The sequence below is a fragment of the Fistularia commersonii genome, chromosome 6 (assembly GCF_037954325.1).
Source record: "Fistularia commersonii isolate RoL2024-O1a breed Wild chromosome 6, RoL_Fcom_v1.0, whole genome shotgun sequence".
Lineage (NCBI taxonomy): Eukaryota > Metazoa > Chordata > Actinopteri > Syngnathiformes > Fistulariidae > Fistularia > Fistularia commersonii.
Window position 1 is genome coordinate 18,617,404 of NC_141289.1, and position 20,901 is coordinate 18,638,304.

Here is a 20,901-nt window from a genome sequence, read left to right on the forward strand (position 1 = left end):
TCATGGCGGATGGCCCCAGGTGTAAGAGGCGAAAACAAGCCAACCCGAGACGGAAAAACGGTAAGAAAAACACGCGTGGAAGTGGTGATGTTGCAGGGAGGGGGGTGGGGAGTGTGGGGCGTGGGGTGGGTGTGTGTGTGGGGGGGTTGTCTTTCTGTATGGAAGTGTGGGTGTGAAGGTTCTAGCCGCGGTTAGTGGTGGTGGTGGTGCGTGTGGATCCACGGCTGGTGCGCGTCCCCCTCCACCTACCCCACGCCACTCCACACCCCACACACACACCCCTGCCGCCTGTCCCCTTCACGCAGAGAGAAAAGGGACCGTTATCCGGACGGGGGTGGGGGGAGGGTTGCAAACGGTCCACGCGGACTCTTGATAAACCAGTATTTATTGCCGTGTGTGTGTGTGTGTGTATGTGTGTGTGTGTGACACGTGAGGGGTGTCCGTGGGCACTCTCACGAGGAGAAGGAGGGGGCGACTTGTGGATGTTTGAAAGTTGGGCGCGTTTAACCCCCCCACGCACACACACACACACACACACACACACACATAGTGCTTCCTCGCCGGTACACAGATCCGCCATGCGTGCCCGTTAAAGTGGGGGGGGGGGTTGTTAGTATGTGTGTGTGTTGTGGGTGTGTGTTATCAGAGCTTCGTGCACGGGCTTAAAAACAGCCACAACAATGTAAAAAAAAAAAAAAAAAAAAAAGTCCACGCACTCCAGCCCGCCTTCCCCCTCTCTGCCTCCACATCCGGGGCCTTTCTGTGTGTGTCCAAGTGGTCTTCCGTGCGTGGAATCATCCACGGGAGGTGGCACTCCGCTGCTGCTGCTGTTGCTGCTGCTGCTGTTGCAGCTGCTGCTTCTCTCAGCTTCTTTTTTTGCTCGGCGTGGTGGAGCCATCCTTTTCTTTTTTAAAAAGGATGACATGTCCGATAAATGCTGGGGCCTAATTGGGTCCGGGGCCGAAGCCGGAGGTGGAGATTTGTTGCTTTTCTTTCTCCATTCGACTGCACTCTTTCCCACAAGAGGCAAATCTGCAGTGACATTTCCTGGCCCCGTTATTCCTGATTATTCCATATAGGCTCACTACGAGCAGCGTGTGTGTGTGTGTGTGTGTGTGTGAAATAATCGAGGCTTGTGTTTGCTTTCCCCTACGACGGCTTTATTTTATTTTATTTTATTTGTTATTTAATCCCGGCCCGCGCGGGTTATTTATCCGGATCAGATTTCATTTATTGATCCGGCTCAATCGATAGCAGACTGGCATTTTGCTCCACGCTAAATAGCAGCTGGAGATCTCCTTCATCGTTTGCAGCATCAAGGAGCGGGATTGGGGGGGGGGGGGTGTAAAAAAGAAAAGAAAAAAAAAAAGAGGATGAAAATGGTAATTATGGAATTGCGTACGTTTTTTCAGGAGGCGGCGGGATGTTTAGCGGCGGCCACCTGTTTTTGCAGAGGAGTTTGTCTTTTTTTTTTTAACCGAAAAACACCGGGATTTTGATCAAAACATCGTGGAGGTTAGACGCGATATTCCCACCCCGGAAGCCGAGGAGAGGCGTCTGGCTCGGGCGCGGAGCGCGGAAACAATATTTTTATCTCTTTCTTTCATCCCGGATACTTTTAATAAAGAACAGATTTAATAGAAGGGAGGGGGAGAGAAGAAAAAAAAAAAAAAAAAAAAAAGGGAGAAGATGCAATGCAAGTCCCCCCCCTCTTCCACCTCCCACCCCTCACTCCTCTTTTTTTTTTTTTTTCTGGGATAAGCTCTGTCTGATGACCCCCCCTTTCCCTTCCCTCCCCTTCCCTCCTCCCCCCCTTCCCCCTCAGTCCTCCCCCCTGGGAATGCAGAGGCTTATTGAGGCTTGGCCGCTCTCCTCCGTCTCCCCGCCTGTGTCTCTCTGTCCTCTTCCTGCCTGGCTCTGCGGACGAGTGGCGGGGCAGGGGCGAGGCGAGGCGAGGCGAGGCGAGGCGAGGCGCTCGCTCCGATACACTCCTCCGGAGGCACTTCGCCGTCAAAAAAAAAAAAAAAAAAAAAAAAAAAAAAAAAGCAACCCCCATCGTGAAAGAAAAACAGGCGCGAGCGGACCCCCCCCCCCCCCCTCCTCCTCCACCCCTTCACCCCTATTGGCTGATTTAAAAAAAAAAAAAAAAAAAAAACACAAACACACACTCTTGTGCAGCTAATTTTATAAAACGCAAGAGCGTCTGCAAGATTTTTTTTTTTTATTATTTTATTTTTTTTTGAAAGCAACCCCTTTCAGATTTAGATTATTCCCCTCCGAACGAAAGAGGCGTTTGTGCCAATTAGTATTAATGAGGCATTTGCTGGCTACGTCGCCCCGCCGATGACATTCTCATCCAGATGACTGTTGGCCTTCAGGGGTTGGAGGTGCTACACAGTAGCTCCACTCCCGCGCTGGCCGCTCTGTCATCTGGTATTTAACCACAGTTCATCACCGATTCCCTCTTCGTCCGACCCTCCTGCGTCCGCAGCAGCGAAAAAAAAAAAAAAAAACGGAAGAGAAATTACCGAGCCTTGAGAAAAAAAAAAAAAGGAAAGGCTTCTCCCGCTCTCGCGGTGTGAAACTCGATCTCGGCGTTCGGGAGTTTTCGGGCCCTCGGCAGGTGGTGTCACATCCAGCTGCGAGCGCACACCTGTCCTTATTTTCTTACCGCTCGAGCGCGATGGCGGGGCCCTCGTCGGAATCGAAGAAGAAGGAAAAAAAAAAAAAGAAGCGTGTCGCAATCGTGTGTTTTGATTCGACGGTTTCTGCGTCCGTCGGAGGAAGAGGAAGTGCAGATGTTTTCAACGCGTTTCTGCAAATTCAGACATTTCGCCTCTGAATCATTCCTCATTTTATTTTTCCCTTTTTTTTTTTTCTTGTAACCTAGCTGACATTTGAGTGTCGGGGACATACCCTCGGAAACGCGCTGATTACATAATCTGAGGCGGAGAGAAAGAAAGTCCAATCTCCCTGCTTTGTGCCCCCCCCCCCCCCCCCCACCATCCGTCTGCTGGGGTTTGATACAGAAGTCTGAATGTGGTTATTAAGACTATCACAGATTCTGCAAAAAAAAAAAAAAAAAGAAAACATAAAGAAAACAGGGGTGTGTGTGTGTGTGTGTGTGTGTGTGTGTGTGTGTGTGTTGGAGGGGGTAGCCTTGCATTCAGCCCCAGACAATGCCAGATTTCTGCCAGTCTAAACAATTTGTCCATCTCTATTATTGCTCTGCCTTTTTTTTTTTTTAAGTTGTGTTTGCTGCTCCCACAGTAGATAATAGGGAGGCGGCGGGGGGAGGTGTGTGTGTGTGTGTGTGTGTGTGTGTGTGTTGGGGGGCGGTCGGGGGGGGGGATTAAGACAAGGTGCTCCCTTTCTTCCTCTTTCCACATGTCCCGTCCATCCCTTTACCCCTACAACCCCCTCGGCACACACACACACACACACACACACACACACACACACCCTTTAAGGTAGGGGCATTTTGCCATCGTCACTGTGCGGGGGATGGGGGCGGCGGTGGCTGGGGGGGGGGCACAGGAGGGTAAAAAGGGGAAGGTTTCGCAGGGCGCTCGCGGACAATTGATTGTCAGCGGTAATGTGTTTCATTTACATGTTTATACCGTCAATAATGGCGGGGGGTTTGTCCACCGCGCCATTCTCCGCTGCCATTCCCATAAGGGTTGCAGACACTCCTGATGGCTTTTCTTCTTCTTCCTCTTCTTCTTCTTCTTCCTCTCTGCAGAGAGAGAGAGAGAGAGAGTGGTATTTTTGCAGCACGGAGAGGAAATGAGGGATTATTTTGTTTGAGCGCGTGAAATAATTACAAGAAGGGATGAGATGAATCTTACTGGGGGATGTTTTTCTAAACGGGAAGCGAATGCAGGCGGCGTGTTTGCCCCGTCACACCGAGGAAAGGGCCTTTTTTAAATTTTTTTTATTATTATTTTAAGGGGGTGGGTAGATTCGGTAAGGGGGGAAGGAGGGGGTGCGTGACATCGTTTCTTTTTTTTTTTTTTTTTTTTTTCCCTTTCTTTTTTTTTTTTTTTTTCACGCCGTCTCTCTCCCTCGGCTGCAGCCGTCACAAGCTAAATATATCCATCTGCTCCAAGTGTGCGAGTCAAGTGTAGATAGTGGAGCACATCAAATGATCGGACCTCCCCGATTGAGACGGTTCGGCGCGTTGAACTTTTACCGCGGCGCCCGTTTCGTCGAAAACGGGTTGTGGTTCTTCCTTCCTGGCCGGTGTGTGAGATGTTCATAAGAAAAAAAAAAAAAAATGTGTTATTCAACACATCCTCTAATATGTGCTTTCCACAAGGAATTAAATCAGGAATGTAGTTCAGCAGCAGCATCCGCACACACACACACACACACCACAACACAACACATGCGTGGCTTTTTTTTTTTTTTTTTTTTTTTTCACGCTTTGATAACGCAGATAAAAGCAAATAGCATGGCTTGTGGCTGTGCCCCCCCCCCCCCACACCCACCCACCCACACACACACACACACACACACACACACACACACATGCAGAGTGAAAAAAAAACAAAAAACGTAATGATCATCTCAGCTTCAACATCCTGGACACTGGACAGAAAACTTTTATCCATCCCTTCTCTACTTCCACCAAAAAAAAAAAAAAAAAGGCGCTTTTTGACACACGTCCTCCTGTATTTTTAATTATTATTATTTTTTTATTCTTCCTCCCTCGACCGCCCTGCTCGCACCAAGATGAATTTTATTTATTTTTTATTTATTTTTATTTATTTTTTTTTTACTTCTTCGCCTGGCGGCCAGAGAACACACACTCGCAGAGGCACCGCGAGCCCGGACCCCTGACACTGCGGGTCTTTGGAATGCCTTAGGTACGATTTCACTTTCGCTCACATCAATGCTGACCTGAATGCCTTTCATATCTGATCCGCCATGTCTCTCCTGGTAAACATCCCCCGGGGGGAGAACAAAGAAAGGAGCTCCTCTTCTTCTTCTTCTTCTTCTTCTTCTTCTTCTTCTCCCTCTTAATCACAATTCAGCCCCTTTCGCCGCCAGCAGCAGGGCTACACATTTGCATTCAGCATCAGAAAAGGGCCTGAGATGAAAAGGGGGGCGAGGAGAGAGAGAAAAAAAAAAAGGAGAGGAGGAAAAAAAAAAAAAAAAAGAGGAAGGCAGAAAAGGGGTGGGTGGGTGTTGGAGAGAAATAACTAGGGTGTTTGTGGTTGTTTGTTGGTCGTCCCCTGGTTACAAGCCTTTTATAGCCTCCCTACTCTAGCGGGGACCGGGCCCCTCCTGACAGACGGATAGTGTTACGAGATGGCATGCCCGCACTATTCGTGGCCACTCGCACTTAAGAAGAAGAAGAAGAAGAGGAAGGAGATGGAGAACGGCAGGAGAGTCAGGTGTCTCCGGGATGCTCCTTTTTTTTTAAAAGGTGCGGCCGCGAACTCCCGTTTTTCACACACACACACCTCCACGCCCCTTTTACTTCCACGGAAAATAATCATCCGACGTCAAGCACCTTTATCGTCCCGATTCCCGGCCTGGATGTATGCAAATCTTAAGCAAAGATGGTGGTGGTGGTGGTGGTGGTGGTGGGGGGGATGAGAGAGAGAAGGAAGGAAGGAGGGAGGGGGCGGCTCTTTAAATGGCATCATGTGATATGGATTCCAGTTTCTCTTTTCTTTTCCTCACCCCAGAACTTTTCTTTCTCTTTTGGTTAAGAAGAAGGATTATCGGTACACCTTCCCTCCCTCCTTCCCCTGGCCGAGCTGCACAGGATTTAGGCAGATTTACTTCGGCAAACACCTTTGGACACTAAGGGGGGGGTAGAAGGAGTCTGTTTGCAAAAGGGGCCTTTTGTTCCGAGAGGTTCGGGATAAAGCCTTACCGAGGCAGCCATGATATGAACCCGTGCTTTGGAGAAGTTGCGCGAAGGGGAAGGGCGGGGGGGGGTTTAACTCTTTGCGCGTCACGTTCGTTTCTGTATATTTTAAGGCCCCGCGCTTCGTTCCCGAGTGGACGTATCGGTTTTTGAAAAAAGGCCACGCCGCGGTCGTTACGCCGTATGCGCGCGCACGTGCACGCGAGGAGCCACTGCCAAAAGCGATGAAAGCGAGAGTGGTGGCTGCCGGGATCCGTTGCCTGACTAACACCCAGGCATGAATCAGCCAATAGCGAGCCAAACTCCGCTCCTGTGACTTCCCTTTATGTTTAAACGGCAATAACGATGGATGTAGTGACACGGGCGGCGTTCTGGCATCACCCGCGCGCTTTTGGCCTTCATTTTTTTTTTTTGCATTTGTATATGCGTCATAAAATCGCAGGCGGTGGTGAAAATGAATAAAAAAATAAAATAAAAAAAAAATCCCGAGCTTTCGACTGCACGGCGGCTGAACTGTTGCTGAACCTCTGCTCGGTGGCCCCGCCAGGAATTGCCTGAGAAAATCAGGTTTTGCTCATCTTTTTTAGCCGCTTGAAACCACGGCGATAAGGATGCTTTGGAGATTTAATGTTTGAAGTGAAGATCGCTGCGTCACCGCTGAGAAACCGGAGGGGGGGGGGGGGGCGAAAAAGGTGACGAGTCAGAGCGCGCGTGTGTGTGTGTGTGTGTGTGTGTCTCGACCGGACACACCGTCGGAGTTCGAAAACAATCAGATGTTTTTCCTCCTGCTTCCCCTGACTTTATTTCATGCCTTCGCGCTTCTTCCTTTTCCTTTTTTTTTTTTCCCTCTCCCTCCTCTGCTTGTTTTCTCTGTTCCCTCTTTGTGATTTTGACAAAAAAAAAATGCAAACACAGAAATTGAAACTTCACTGGTCCGGCAAATAATCGCATGCATTTGGACTTTTCATTTACGTGCGTACACTCCCTCTTCCGTAAGCCGCCATGTTTTATGCATCGCGTGGGAGGAAAAACGCATTTTTGAAATATCATGCCTCATTTGAGTCTTTCTCAAGTGAAAGTCTTTATTTGGCCCATCCGTTCCGTCTCGTCCTGCTGTTTCCACTTATTCGCCGTCCGCCGCGCCGCGTCTCGCCCGTGATTCTCCACATTCTCCACGCGCCGACTTTCTCCACGATTTTTTTTTTTTTTTTTTTTTGTTGCGAGGGCCGGGGGGGTCCGGCGGCGCTGCGGACGACAGGTTGCGGAGCAGGTGTACACCGACATTTGGAGCTTGTAATTAAAAATGGCGGCGGGCGGAGGATGGAGGGATGGGGAAAGAAAGAAGAAAAAAAAAGGGGTCTTTTTCATCCGAAACAATGAGACGTTTGTGCCCGACGGACCCACGAGGTCGCCGCCGACCTCCACGCCACCATCCGCCACCTTCTCGCCGCGTGCAGATTTACTTTCACGCCTTTCCAGCGCGTGTTTTTTTTTTTTTTTTTTTCCCCCTTCCGTGGCACCTCCGGACGCGATATCGATGGCGACAGGGAGCGACCCGTCAAGTCGGATCTATTTCCGCGGCGTTTTCGGTCTTAGCGGAGCGACGGAGGGTGGAAATGCGGGGGGGGGGGGGGGTCCGGATGAAATGGAAAGGATCGTCTGGAATTGCTGTGTGACTTATTAGGGGTTTTTTTTTGTTGTTTTTTCACGCAGACAAGTGTCTAAAGCAGCCGCTCGCTGCTTGTTTTTTTTTTTTTTTTTTTTTTTTTTTTAAGGAAACACACTCGCTGTTTGATGTAGGTTTTGATTGTCGGGTGGAAGAGCTCTTCTGGCAAGGTCGCGGCCGCGTGGAACAATCGATAACAGATCGGTTGATTAAGGCGCGGTGACATCTGGGAACGCCCGGGCCTTTTTTTTTTTTTTTTTTTCCGGCAGAATCGCACCTTTAGCGCGGCGTCGTAGAGCATGCTATTTGAACCGCGTCTCGCTTTTTTTTCGCTTTTGGTTCATTATTCAGAAGGTGCCCTGCTTCCGTGCCACCTAAGTGCACCCCCGCCGCCACCCCCCCACGCCCTCCTCCGTTTTTTTTTTTTTTTTTTTTCTAACGAGGGCTTTCATTTGTGCTCTCACGTAGCATTCAGATGCGTTATCTCAATTTAATTGCAGCTGATTGCCAAGTGAGATTAACAAAATTAGGTCATTTTGCGGCTGCACAAATTTCACCCGCTTTCATCTCCAGAGTTGATCAAGCACCTTCCTAACCGGAGGTTGCGGCGAAAAGAGGAAATGGTCAGAAATTACATGTAACCCCCCCTCGTCCTCCTCGACCTCCTCCTCCCCTTGTTATTCAAACATACATTTAACCTCTGGCTAAAGTGAGTCAAGGAGAGACGGATGGCGGGGGTTGGGGGGGTCGGGGGGGTCGGGGGGGGGGCACATCTGCCCCTTTAAATGTCATCCGCAGTGCAGTCGGTGGACATGTGTAGCAAAGTCGACCGTGTTAAAAAACTCTGAGAGGTGAATTCACGTGTTAATGGGTTCTGACTGGAGCGCCGCCGCCGCCGCCACCGCCATCGCCGTCCCCCCCCCCCCCGGAACGCCTCGTGTCCCGTCGCTGTCAAACGCGAATGTCAAACAAACACCTCCTCAGGTAGCGCGGGGGATAATCACACCGACAGGCCTGTCCTCTGCCTTTCTGACAGCCGGGGCGAGCGGGGATCCGGGCTACCGCCGGATCTGTTCCGGGTTTTTACGTTTTTTTGGGGCGAGGTGGTCAAGCGGGGGGGGATTTCGGTGTGTTTCATGCATGAAAAAAAAAAAAAAAAAAAGGAAATTAAACAATTTCGGGGCTCGCGGGTCGGGAAGATCGGAAAAAAACGTTTTTTTTTTTCCGGGCCGGACGTCGCTATTTTGAAGCGATAGATCGGCAGCTTTCGTCGTTTTAATTCGCGATTGATTCCTGGTCGCTCCGGCCAAAACACACACACACACACACACACACACACAGATGTGAGTCGGGGCCGAATTTGGTCATAGCTACGATTCGGACCAGATCGCTTGAGAGGAGGCCAGGCGGCGAGAGGGTATGACGGGTATTTCCTGACCCAGAAACCCTCCGGGACAAGATCGGGTCAGATATGGAGTCTCCAGCCCCGACCGCGGCCTCGTGACTCACCGAGTCGCGGCGCGTCTCCGGTTAACTTAAGCCCGGATGACTCAACGGTCATTTTTAACATCCTTCCTTTGCAACCTTTTTTCACGTCTGCGTTATAAAACTTTAAATCCGCCGAGCCGGTTTCCTCAAAAAAGCGACATCAATCATTGATTTCGCCGGGAAACTTTCTGCCGTTTGGCGCGACCCCCGGAGAAACCGCCCGCCTCTGCCTCCATCTTTGCACCGGCCGGCCAGTCAGTCATCTAACCAGCCGGCCCACTCTAATTACTTCTCCCACACCCAAGGGAAGCTACTTCCTTATCGCCCGGCCGTCTTGCTCCGGCATTCCTGAGATAAATTCCCCTCCACTTTGTTATTCTTACTACTTAGGGGTATTGGAATTAGCGTGGCCATCAAAGCAGACCTTGTACTCGGCCTCTTTGCGCTCTCCTCCCCCGCCGCCGCCGCCGCCGACGCCGACGACCTTATCAGTGGTCATACATTACGCCCGGGCATGGGACGTGCCCGCCGGCTGCAGAGGTGAATAACGGACAAAGGTATCGAGCCGCGGCGTCTGACATGAAAGAGAGATGACGGGGCGATGCAAATATGTAGCTCGCGGCCGCGCAGGTACTTGAAGGCGGCGCGGTGAGAAAGGATTTATCAAATAGCTCGCCGCCGCCGCCGCCGCAGGTACGCGCCGGCACCCACGTGCACTCACGGGAGGCCGGAAATCTCTGAGAGAGCTGTCAGTCATGAACCCTTTCAGCCTCTCGGTACCTGTTAAAACCGCCACTTTTGCAATTTACGCAAGCGTCGCCGGGTAAATAATCAACTCATCCCCCGCAAACGGCGCTTTTTGTTTTTTTTTTTTTTTTTTTTTACCCCGATCAAGCCCTTCCTTCCTCCTTTCCCTTCCGCCTCTTCGCTGCATGTTTCCCCCAACAGCGAGCAGACGCCGCCTTATAAACTGGCAATCACGGTATCCCTAATGTTATTACTTTTCATAATTAGTTACAGCAACACTCATTCCACGACTGGCGGAAAGGAGTATTCCTTAGTAATTAAGGTAATGAAATATTCATTTATGCTACCTTTTCAGCAGTCGCACAAATGAGCCAGCCATGCTTAATGTCCGCCCTGCCTCTGATTTTATTATGATGGCAGACTGGCACATCTGCAATTAGTACTTGCGTTGACAGTTAGCACGAGGCGATGAGCAGAGGGAGGTGAGGTGAAGCGAGGAGACCCCCCCCCCACCCCCCGATATCCACAAACTATTTTTTTTTTTAAATTTAAATTCACCATTCCTTTCAGAAAAAAATAAAAATGTCACTACCTGGTTACCTACTTGGTGCGAAATCGACTCGACGCGAGCGCTCATCCCCCCCCCCTCCTCCTCCGAGAGGTAGTTTGCATCAAATCAGGCCCATTCAAGCTTCACGTAAGGAATTGGCAGGCCAGAACCCGGGGGCGGGAGCGAGCGAGCGAGCGAGCGAGTGAGCGAGGGAGGGGAAAACCTTGAGCTCCATCCAAGAATGTAAGGTCATGTTTTGGTGCTAATTGCTTATAAGTCGGTTTAAAATCAACACGAGGTGGACGGCTGCTGATGTAACGCTCTCCCGCTACCTGCGGTCCGAGGTTCCTCCCGCCTCCCGCTGTGTTTGATGAAACAAAGTTTTTTTCCGCGGGTATCGGAAAAGCCGCCGCGCCGGGGTTCTTTTATATACGCTGCTCAAAAAAATAAAGGGAACACTTAAAAAACACATCCTAGATCTAAATGAATGAAATATTCTTATGAAATACTTTGCTCTTTACACAGTTGAATGTGCTGACAACAAAATCACACAAAAATGATCAATGGAAATCAATTGTATCAACCCATGGAGGTCTGGATTAGGAATCACACTCAAAATTAAAGTGTAAAAACAAACTCCAGGCTGATCCAACTTTGATGTAATGTCCTTAAAACAAGTCCAAATGAATCTGTGTTGCTTCCTGAGTGGACACTATGATTTCACACAAGTGTGATTGACTTGGAGTTACATTGTGTTGTTCAAGTGTTCCCTTTATTTTTTTGAGCAGTATATCTATATGTGTGTTTTTGTTGGGCGGTCATAACATATCAGATAACTGTCATGAATATTAATTCTGAGTTGGGGTAAAAAGAGCTGAAGCTGCTGTTTTGAGTCACAATAGCATTTTTTTTTTTTTTTTTTTTGCCACCCGGTTGCTGTTTGATCGGTTGATACGGGACTAATCGGGTCACGCGAGCCGACACGGGATCTTCACCGATCAATATTTTACGCGTGTGTGACATGTGATCTGTTTCTTCTCGCTGTTCCACCGTCGATCCGGCTCTGGGTTTGAATTGAAATAGTATTTTTGATCTTTCCCGAGTTCCGTCCCGCTCCGAAGTCGGGACATTACATGGTTTTGAATGAATTTTAGAAAAATCACTGATTTTAAAGTGCTATCTGGGGCCGCTGCTGGCTTATAAATCCATTTTTTTTTTTAATTTATAACAATCTGTTCACCTGGCTGTATTGGAGGGCCTCATCAGCTGATTTAATGTTAGCTGAGATGCGTCATTTTGCACAAATATGAACACAAACACGTCATATTTAAATAAGATGCGTAACGAAACGATCGGTTTGATCGACAGCTCATACTAACGTTGCCTTTTTCTTAATTTTTATTCCTCCTCCCCCCACCGAAACCTCCCCTTGGCCCCCAAAGAGAAGCAGATAAGGACGTTTTGATGAACATTTTAGCGAATCTCGCTGCTCCAGTTCTGTCGCCGCCACGTCACAGAAAAAAAAAAAAAAAAAAAAAGAGAAAAAAGGGGAGAAAAAAAAAAAAAAAGAAAAATCCCCCCCACCCTCCCACCCTTTCAGCTGCCATATATTCTTTTTACAATTTTTTTTTTTCTTCTTTTCTGACTCCTTAAACGCTGGCAGTCGCTCCTGAAGCCACGTCTCTGAAGCCGTCGACGCTCCTCGGTGTGTCAAACCCGACGCCTCGCGCTTTACGTCGTAAAAACCCAGGAACCAAAATCGACGCCGCGCACGTTCGAGGTCGTTTAAGAGGAAGAAGAAGAAGAAACCAGATTTAGCACGTTGTTTTTTTCTAACGTTAATGTCTTCTTTGATTTTTTTTTTTTTTTTTAGTGTAGGGGATTTGAAGGAGAAAAAAAAAAATCCCTTATTTGTGCTGAAAGTGTGTTCAGAATACACACACAGCACACATGTCTGTGTATGCGTGTGTGTGTGTGCGTGTGTGTGACTTCAGTGCAAAAGCCACAAGTGTTTAGAATCCCTCCCACTGGTGTGTGTAATAGGTGCTTGGTGTGTTTAGGGTTTGTTAGTTGTGTATTAATGAAACTCCCCGACTTGCGAGGGTTGGCTTTTTGCTCCAGATGTTTAAAAAGAGAGGTTTTTGTGCTTCCCGCAAAATAAGAACGAAAGTACGGCTTTTTATTTTGCCGTGACCGGACTTCCCCTGCACCAACACACCAACCGCCGCCGCCCCCTTCAAGGATACTTGTTGTGGAAAATATTTCTTTTTTTTTTTTTTTCTTTGCACCATCCCATCTTCCACCCGTCCCGTCCCCGTCCCCCCCCCTTCTCCCCGTCCTCCCTCCCCGTCCTCAGCTTTGCATGTGCTCTGATGGGCTGATGGCCGTTTCGACAGGGCAGCATTGAGGTAAAAACGGTGTGACGGCAGAGTTTTGTTAAGCCGAGAACAAAGGCTGGGAGATGCCGGGCCAAGCCATTGTCCCGCGCCCGTATTGGCCTTGCCACAGTTTTGCAGGATTTAATGCTCTGTTTACCTCCAACCAATCGCCGCTAATATTCAAAAGAGGGGCTTCTTCCCCGTTAGATGCACCTCGGGACGATTTAAGGGGCTTCTGCTTTCTTATGTGTCAAATTCTCATTTTTGGAGCCGTTATGAAGTTGTTGTTTTTTTTGCGGCTCTTGTTTGCTACATTTCAAGTTTCGCTAATGTCGTTTAGAAATTTCCATCTGGTCGTAATTGATAAATGAAACTCAACTGATTCAACTTTGATTGAAAACTCCAAACTGCGCTAGTGTTGGTGGTTTTAGACCCGGCATGAAATGTGTGTGTGTGTGTGTCTGGACGGTTGGAGTTCCCCTGCATGGTCTTTGGGCAAACTGAAAGCAGCGCTCAGTGGGATTAGAGAATGTGTGTTGTTGGGGGGTTGGCTAAAGGCGGAAGAGAGAACACGGGAGGATTCTGGGAGTTTTTCGCTGCCCTATAGCGAGCGCTTCGCAGTGATTTTTCAATCAGGGGGAACAAAACAACGCCGTTACTGTTTCCATATCCGATCTGATCGATCTTGACTGAAGATTTCTGCCCAAAAAAAAAAAAAAAAAAAAAAAAAAGGGCCTGCAGGAGCTTAAATTACGCGATTCCCGGTTTGTCCAACGTGGTTGGGTTTGGAATAAAACTTGAAAAAAAAAAAAGCCCCAGACTGGTGAAGCTAAGTGATGTGTTTTATGCTGGAAAATCCAACCCAATAAAATCCAAATAAGGTGCTTTGGCGTTTTGAGGAGGGAGAAAAAAAAAAAAAAAAAAGGCGCCACTGTTTTTTTTTTTTGTTCTCTTCTTCTTTTTTTTTGTTGTTTTTTTTTTTTTTAATTTATTTTTTTTTTACTGCGACAGCCACTCTGACATCGAGATAAAAGTGAAGTTTGAGAGAACAAGGGGCAATAAAGGCGGGGTGTTGGTGGTTGGGGCGGGAGGCGCCGTCATCGAAACCAATGATATTTTCACGAGCGCATAAAGATTATGAGTCCATCCCAGTAGCACCCATCTGTGCTTTCATTTGCGAATGGTAGTTAAGCTCGCGGAGGAGATGGGATGACTTTCATTTGGTTAAATAGTTTGTTAAGGTCAAAAGAAGCCGGTAATCCCTCCCCGGCAATCCCTGAAGATGATTGACAAGCATGCCGGGGCCGCCATTGTTTTAAGGGCGACGAAAGCACTTAAATCCTTCTCCGAGCCGCTCCGGTAATTAACGGGTTAACTAAATGAAAGGACTCCTCAAACTTATTCCAATCCGAACCCCTTTGTGCCGCCCCCCCCCCCCCCCCTTTTTTTTTTTTTTTTTTTTTTTTTTTTTTCTTCGAAACAATTACAAAATTACAGTAGATAAAAATTGAGCGGCGCCGGTATTTATGCAATCAACATAACGAAGAAACAAAACAATTTAATGTGGGAAAATCATCATTCATCTGCATTATAATTGCTTCTCTTTCACATCTACGGGGATGGTTAATTAAAATTGTGATTAAATGCGCCTGCACTTGCCTAGGATGTCTTCCCCCTAAACAGGTGCTACAGAATTTAAAAGTAAAGAGAAAAAGCTAATTAGCATTGGAAATTGAGAAATTGCCTGCAAGAATCTGTGTTAATTTCACTCACTGATGAGGTAATTTATAAAAAGGTGTGTGTGTGAGCGGTATGAGAGTGTGTAAGCCGCCCGTTCGCCCCAAAACACACATGTTCCCGCTTTCCCCGCCGTGCAGGTGAAGCTGTTTGCAAAATATCGACGCTATTTGGTATTCCGTCTTCGTCTTTCGCGCCCCCACACACACACACACACACACACACACACACACACACCGGCGTGCGAGAATAAACACTCCAGACGAAATAATAACATCTAACGGCCGTCTTCGCAAACAGGGAAACACTCGGAAGGCGAGGGAGAAAGCGCAGGAGGCTCGCGGTGGAAAAGAAGCACGTTTTCAGATGACGATCATTCGATTGAAGTCTTGGGAGGAAGAAAAAAAAAAAAAAGACCAAAATTGTAAAGAGCGGAGTGTGTGTGTGTGTGTGTGTGTGTGTGTGTCCCCCGCCGCTCGGGATGTTGGCCGCCGTCCTCCGTCCCGCTCAGAGTTTCCAGAAACTTCCCAGATACCGCCGATCCGGAGGCTCGGCGTAACGTTCCCCCTGCTAATTACCTGTCATTGTCCGTCATTAAAGTTGGCGATGCTGAAATGTCGGGGCTGGAACCGGACGAAACCGTTCCGTCATGTTCCCCCGAAATTGGCTCTACGACTCTCTCCCCGGCGACCGATCCGTCTTGTTTATCTCTCTAATTTGACTTTTCTCGCTCGAAAACACTTGAAACGCGCTTCTCTCGGGCGTTCCACCGGATTTATCCGCCGTGTCGCCGGTGGCGGGTTGTTATCGGACAGGTGGGGACGAGGACGGCGGAGGGGGGCGAACCGGTCGGTCATTAGGATCCCTCGGCGACGGGGTCGGAGCGTCGGGAAGAGGAAGAAACGAAAGGCGGCGCTTCGGATTTGGAGTCGGAGTCGGGGTTGGGGTCGGGGGCGGTAGCCAATTTGCTGAGACATACTCCGTCGACCTCACATCATAACCGCGGCCTTTTTCTTTTAGATTAAGTCCAGTGAGCAGAACCCGGCCGCCTGTCAGCCCGTTAAGCCAGGCACTCGCCCGCCCTCCTCCTCCTCTTCACTTTTTAACAATCGCCTCTCTCACTCAGACTCAAAGCTCGCCAAACTTTTGCTGGTCGCCGTGTGACATCTAAGCCGTCTTTGACATCCAAGCTGGTTTGTTGCAAATGTTAGAGTTTTCTCATCCTTAGACTCGAGGGGGCTTTTTTTTTCCAGAATGTGGATTTGGACACACACACACACACACACACACACACACACAGAAAAAAAAGAGTTTATGAGGAGTCGCCGAACATGCGTTAACCTCATAAACTTCGCTGACCTTCTGGGAGGTCACTCTTGACGCACACACATGTGCAGAAACACCAAATGATGGAGGCTCAATTTGACAATTTACTTCGGTTGGGAATCTAAAAATAACAATAATAGTAACCAAAAATTAACTGATCTTCTCTTTTAAGTCAAGGAAGATCATCCTATTTAGAGTGAAATTTTCCCGCCATCAAAACAAAGACATTTGCCGGGAAAACAAGTGCAAATGACATATTAGCACATTAGCTTAGCCGCCAAGCATTCAGCGAAAAACTACATTTGAGCTAAGATCGCTTTTATTGCATTCATAAGGGAAACTGAATAAATGAAAAACTCCAAGAAGAGTGAAATAGAGAGAATGTGTGTAATGACATCCCGACGGAGCCCAGGCGAGCGGCTACACCTTAAATAAACAGTGCCTTTTTTATCTATACCATGTAAACAACAGGAAATTCCTTAAGTTCAGGAAAAAGTAGCTGGAAAGCTTAGGGCACATCGTGCGCGGGAAGCAAAAGAAAATGATAAATAGTCCGAAGTTACGTAACGGAGGAGGACCGAAAGGCGGGACACCTGCAGTGATGGAGTCCTGCAGGAGCGTCACGTCCAAGGGCGGGAATTAAAAAAAGATCACCTTTAGTGATCATTTTATTTTTCGGCCTCGAGCCGCTCTTCCTCCTCCTCCTCCTCTTCCCTCGGCGTCAGTCCGCTGCACAGGTCAGCCAGTAAGTGACAAGGTATTTCGTCGTTTTTGTGAACCTTCGCCGGACCGATTGTTCAGTGCAAGTGTAGTGTAACTGAGCCGCTTGTAGCTCGCCGGAGTGTGGAAAATAAGATCGACGACTGATTTCTCTCTCTCTCTCTCTTTCTGCCGCCCCTCCGTCCTTGACTCTCTCCTGGTTTTTACAACAAAGTGAGATAGTAAAATAGATATCTCGCGTCCGCTGTCGCTCTTCATACATTTCCGTTCCAGCTGACAGGCTGTCAGCCCCGTCTCGCGCTCCCAACGTTTTCACCCGCAGCCCCTTTGACCCCCCTCCCGCCCACTTGTAGACGGCGATTATGCTATTACTCGCACGAAAACCGCCTCCGACGTTCCCCCGGCCGGGTTTCGGGAGGCGGGTCGGTCCCGCGGCACCATCACGGGTCAGAGAGCCTGCAGGTTGTCAACCGGTTTCCGCCTCGGTGGCGGCGAGACGCGCTCCAGAACGTCCCTTTTCAGTCTGACGTTTTTTTTTTTTTTTTTTTACATTAAGTCACGAGCGAAATCCCTCAAGCTAGAGAGGAGTAGGTTCTCCGTCTCCATGGCATGCAAAAAAAAAAAAAAGAAAGAAAAAATCCAAATCTGTCTCCTCTGTTTTCAATAAAACTGATTCATGTCAAGGAAGTTAAACTTTTCAGGATTTTTTTTTTTTTTTTTTTGGCAGAGTTTTAAGAAAGAAAGATGTTATGGGCAGAATGTATTTCTTTCTCACAAGTCGAATTTAATAAATATTGACCGCTAAAAGGTTGGCAAGCGGTTTTCCGAGAGAGTATCGCAACCTGTTTCCAATAGATCCTAGTGTTTTAAACGCTCTGACAAGGAGGAGCCCTCGGTCTCCACTTAGTTGCTCCAGGGCCGGGGACGGCCGAGACCGGGTCCCGGGGTCCGTTGGGGCCCCCGAACCCCCCCCCTTCCTCCACTCTTATCGAGATGCAGCCAGAACTGACCGAGCCTTGGAGGCCTCCGTAGGTGTTGCAGATCAGGTGTTCTCGCTCAGTGGGAGTGAATTGAATCAGAATTTTAAATTATGATGACCTTTTTTTTTTTAATTTATTTGACCTCATTGCAGTATTATTTTTTTTATTTTTTATTTTCAATTTTTAATACATTTAAGATTTTTTTTTTTTTTTTTTGCTGTGATATTGGTGATATTTCCCTTTTTTTTTAATTTTGGAAATTTATCACTATTTATGTTGTTGTCTATTTTCATCCTTACTGTTTTTTTTTTTTTCCTTCTTTTCATTCTTATTCTTGATGTTGCTGCTATTTGTTGGATGTCTTGCTTTTTATAATCGCCTCTGATTTATATTCATATATATTGAGACTTAAATATCTGTTGTGACAAAAGCATTTCCCCTATGGGGATCAATAAACTTTATCTTATCTTAAACTTATAAAATCTAATCCCAAAGATCTGTTTTTTTTTTTTTGTTTTTTTTTTGGCAAAAAATAATAATAATTCCATGATTTATTTGAAAAAATATGACCAAAAAAAGTGGTGTTTTTCTGGAAGGTTCAGGTCGGATCGGCGATGACGGATGCAGGTCGGAGAGAATAGTTTCCCCCGTCGAGTCAAATCCCCTTAACTGAGGGCCCGTGGTTTACCGGGAGTTAAGCCGCCGGTCCGGGACACGTTGACAGCGGCAGATAAACGATTCTGACAGCAAACACGGTGAATTCAAAGCAAATATAACCCGCGCTCTGTGAGAAGTAAATATTCCGCCCGTCGATGTCCAACATTTGTGAGTGACGGTTCCCGCTCGTTTCAGACAAGAGACACTTCTTTCTCGGGAAATTTCCTGGAACGCCGCGGCCGCTCTGGCAGATCGTCCTTTGATTTTGGCCAATTCCGAGCTCACTTTGTTGCAAGAAAATAACAGTTTTCATGTAACTCGCCGCGGCTAATAAGCTAACCTGAACCGCAGAGCGGTGTTTATCTTGCGGCAGATGGAAGGGAAACCTCTCGCAAACACGTTTATTACTTAAAGCGGCGTTCGGAGACGATGGGCTCGTACCTGGCCGTCTGAAAGGGATTTTAAAAGGCTGCCGGAGTTTATGCTCGCGAGTCTTTTAAGCGCGGATGTCGTGTTTGCGGAGGTGAGGGGGATTTCTACGACTTCAAAAAACAAACCAGGAGAGGGAATGGGGTTAAAAAAAAAAAAAAAAAAAAAGAGCCTCCGGGAGAAACTCCCGCGACAACACCGGGAGGGGGCGGAGAAACAACCGCTAATATTAGCAGCAGGCGCACATATAAACAAAGGGGGGGAGGGGAGGTGAAAAAAAAAAAAAAAGTTTGTTTATGTGCGGATAATGGGAGTGTGTGCGGCCCGCGGTGAGGCGCCGCAAATGGGAGAAGTATGCGCGGGTTTCTCAGGTAACAGGATTACGTGGGCACATAATTGATCCATTTGGGGGAAAAATGACAGGGGCTCTAAAGAGGCCTCGGCTCTGGAAATGGAGTTTATGAAACAGGCATTCGTAAATTCAAAGGAATCAATATGTCAATTTTATTACATCTCCAGGGCCAGATGGGCATTAAAGGCAGCGCTCATCCCTTCGCTTCGCAACCTCGCTCTCTCGCTTTCTCTTTTTCTGTGTGTGTGTGTGTGTGTGTGTGTGTGTGTGTCACCTCACGCAGGATTTCTCCATCCTCCATCCATTGTTCTTCTCTTCCTCGCCAGGTCCGCCAAATGTCGGCGTAAAAAAAAAAAAAAAAAAAAAAAAACGTGCGCGCGGGTCGTCCACCCCCCCCAAGATGAAAAAAAAAAAGAGGATTCTCATTTATTTATAATTTTTTTTTTTTTTTTTTTTTTTTCGGCGGGATGCAAAAGTTCAATACCGTTTCGTCTGAAAAGTTGTTTATCACAAGCCGAGACTCTATCATCCACTCCTTCTTTTTCTTCATTTTCTTCATCTTCTTCTCTTTGTCTCAATCTGTCGCTCTGGATTCCCCCTTTTTTTTTTTTTCTTTTCTTTTTTTTTTTGGTCAGTTTGGCCGAAATGGCGTGGCGGCACCGTGTCAAGCCTCGTGCTAAAAAGAAAAGAAAAAGTCGATTCAAAAATAGAGGGAAAAAGCAGAGAAGGGACTGAACTGACGGCGTTTATTACCAGCTTGTAGCTTTTATCATTTATCGTGGAATAAGGTTAGCAGAAAACACGATTTAGTGATCAAAATAAGTGAATAAATAAGTTATTCTATTTTTTTTTTTTTAAATATGAGTCATGGTTTCAAAATGGGGGTCATGAGACACAGATGGAAGATCATTCCCGGAACCTGGATCTGATTTAAAAATGACCCGTTTACAGCCGCTGTCATTAGAATAACGGATATAAAACTTTAAAATATCATAAAAAGAAGTCGTGTAATCAGTAGGGAAGAAATCAGAATTTAAGTTGTTTTTTTCGATTTTTCATCAGAACAATATTACCAAGCCACAATTTTGACAATAAATAGCATAAGACTGGAGAAGAAAAATAGAAATAAATCATATATATTTGTATAAAACCAAATTATGACATTGATTTGGTCATTTTTAACTGTATTGTTTGTGAAAGAACTTGGAAATTCTGTTTTTCACTTCCCCCCCCCCCCCTCATTCCAAGCAAATAGTGGAGACAGAGGTCCTCCTCGACCTCACACTCATGTTTCTTCATTTTCCTCCTCATCTTATCTTTCTGTCTCTTCCTCCTTAATTCCTCACCCCCCCCCCCCCCCCCCCCCCCCCACACACACACACACACACACACACACACACACACACACACACTCACACAGTCGTACTACTCTTCACCACATGATCGAAGTATCTCTCTCTCTTTCTGCAAATGCCCTCAGCTGCTTCTTTTTTTTTTTTTTTGCCCGCAAGGCATTGCGTGTGTGTGTTTTTACGTGCAGCACGTGTGCAGAGCGGAAGCGACGTGCGCTATCGGATGTCGCCGTCCGGGACGAAGGCATCAGCCGGAATATGTCCATCAATGCAGCTGTTGACTCAACACTATTATTCTTAAAGACGGCGGCGTTTCGAAGGAGCGCCGGAGCACAATTAAACTGTTTCGCAGCTTTTTCAAAAGCAAAAAATAAAAAATAAATAAAAAAAATATGATGAGTGGGTGGTGGGAGGTAGGGTGGAGGTGTGTGTGTGTGTGTGTGTGTGTGTGTTGGGGTGGCGGCGGTGGGGGCAGATTAGGCATTCTGCATTTCCCTTGCTAAAATATTCCCGTTTCATTTAAATACAACGGCATCTCAGGCAAGATTTAATTACCATCCAGTGCTATAATGCAAATGAATAATGCAGCAAAGACTGATGCAAACGGATAGAAATATAAGACGCTGGTGGTGGAAGGG

General features: G+C 47.3%; 1 protein-coding gene and 1 long non-coding RNA gene across 5 annotated transcripts in view; one reads left to right on the top strand and one right to left on the bottom strand.

Annotated features, from left to right (window-relative positions):
* The window catches only part of zeb2b (zinc finger E-box binding homeobox 2b), a 107,596-nt gene that overhangs the window by 2,208 nt on the left and 84,487 nt on the right, over window positions 1-20,901 (top strand). For 2 of the 4 annotated variants that reach the window (XM_086148528.1, XM_086148530.1), the window contains exon 2: window positions 1-60. This exon is cut by the window's left edge and continues 139 nt beyond it. In XM_086148528.1, the coding sequence (XP_086004654.1) occupies window positions 1-60 (60 nt within the window). The remainder of the gene's footprint in view (window positions 61-20,901) is intronic. The other 2 variants (XM_086148527.1, XM_086148529.1) reach the window with 1 other exon arrangement.
* On the bottom strand, window positions 106-19,504 carry LOC147233565 (uncharacterized). Its single transcript, XR_015106292.1, has 2 exons — window positions 19,186-19,504; window positions 106-5,092 (listed from the first exon to the last, which is right to left on the bottom strand). It is a non-coding gene; the product is annotated as an uncharacterized LOC147233565 (long non-coding RNA).